Genomic DNA, 1,792 nt, shown 5'->3' on the forward strand with positions numbered 1-1,792 from the left:
TTTCTTTCTCCAGTGCTTTCTTTCTTTCTCAGGATGAACCAAACTGTAGATTTTGCCACTCCTAATATTGTAGTAATTTCTCAGATGTTTTTTTCTGTTTTTGCAGCTTAAGGATGGCTTGTTTCACCTGCATGGAGAGCTCCTGTCTGCATGTTTTCTTCACAGCAAAACCTTCCAAATGAAGCACCTCACCTCAAATCAACTCCAGGCCTTTTATCTGCTTCATTGAGAATGACGTAATGAAGGGATTGCCCACACCTGTCCATGAAATTGCCTTGGAGTCAATTGTCCAATTACTTTTGGTCCCTTTAAAAACAGGGTGGGACATGTTAAGGAGCTGAAACTCCTAAACCCTTCATCCAGTTTTAATGTGGATACCCTCAAATGAAAGCTGAATGTCTGGACTTTATGTCCATGTACATTATATAACTATAACTTGAATATGTTTCAGTAAACAGGTAAAAAGACAACATTTGTGTCCAAATATATATGGACCTAACTTTACTTATCATTTTGGGARGGCGTTTTCAAATGCATCCTGCAACCTAAAGGACACTAGACGCTCCTCATTCCCTGACCCACAGTGGTTCATTGTTTGTAGCGCAGTGTTAGCATTAGCAACACTGGGGGGGCTAATGTTGCTTAGCAACGGTGGCTTGTGAAGTCCAAAAAGACACGTTTCCTGTAGTTGGTTCGGTTCAAGGCCGGTCTGTATTCACACCAGAACTGAACCGCACCAGAGTTAGTTTGGAAGTGGACCCAGACCACCTCAAAAATGGGTCTCGTCTGGTTCTTTGAGTGTTCACATGAGTGTATTCACACCTGCATAAAAGGTCCGGACCACCGGGAGAAACAAACTCTGMTCCATTTAAAGATGGAAAATGTAAATGATTTTGAGCTTTTATTTTGAAGGGCTGTTTGGATGTTGATGTTGCTGTTTAAACTGAGTGGATGTGTGTTCCTGCAGGGATCGAGTGGTGGCCGTCTTCGTGCAGGGACCTGCCTGGCAGTTTAAAGGCTGGCCGTGGCTGCTGCCCGACGGATCGCCTGTCGACATTTTTGCCAAAAGTGAGTTAKGCTACGAAGCTGAGAGATAAACTGACGTCTAAAACAACGGAAGTCTTTAAAGTTTAAAGCGCCACATGCTGTTCTTTGGTCCCTCTTTGTAGATTTTATCATAAAGATCTTCATAACCACAACAGAAAAGACTAGATTTGATAGTTTTCTTTCAAAAATAAATATTTCTCACAGCACAAGGAGCTAGTAATTTGTTAGCCACATAATTAATCCAACCTCTAGCCATACAGTCACCAGAAAATGAATGAATTATTATTTTTAGTAGGGCTGTACGGTATATGCGGTAGACGGTAGAAACGGTATGAAGATGGCCTGCGGTAGAAATTTATACTCTACCGTCCTATCGTCGTTATGTCAACTGAGCAGGAGTTCAAAATATAATGAAGAAATTATAGCGTTTTAAAACACATACAGAGAGGATAAATCCTCAAAATATCCTCCTCCCGCTGTAGAAATGTTATGTTATGTCGCGGGACCTTTTCCTCCTCCCTCTCTTTTCCTCTCGTCTCGCTGCACGTCGCTCAGAGCAAAACTTTTAACAACTGTAGTTTTTCACAACCAATTGTCGGAGAATGTATGAACTGAATGAATGAGAATTGTATGAATGTGAATTATGTATTCTTATCCAGAGAGATGATTAAAAAAATACGTGGACATTCGTTCAGTCATAAATCCATCTTGCTAATGTAAAGTCGGCTTCTGCTCTGATGATGAT

General features: G+C 41.0%; 1 protein-coding gene across 1 annotated transcript in view; it reads left to right on the forward strand.

Moving 5' to 3' along the window:
• cdc73 (cell division cycle 73, Paf1/RNA polymerase II complex component, homolog (S. cerevisiae)) overlaps positions 1-1,792 on the forward strand; it is a 57,861-nt gene that overhangs the window by 47,409 nt on the left and 8,660 nt on the right. The window contains exon 15 of the mRNA XM_014021712.1: positions 968-1,068. Within this exon, the coding sequence (XP_013877166.1) occupies positions 968-1,068 (101 nt within the window). The remainder of the gene's footprint in view (positions 1-967; positions 1,069-1,792) is intronic.

Source organism: Austrofundulus limnaeus, unplaced genomic scaffold (genome assembly GCF_001266775.1).
Source record: "Austrofundulus limnaeus strain Quisiro unplaced genomic scaffold, Austrofundulus_limnaeus-1.0 Scaffold302, whole genome shotgun sequence".
NCBI classification, from domain to species: Eukaryota; Metazoa; Chordata; class Actinopteri; order Cyprinodontiformes; family Rivulidae; genus Austrofundulus; species Austrofundulus limnaeus.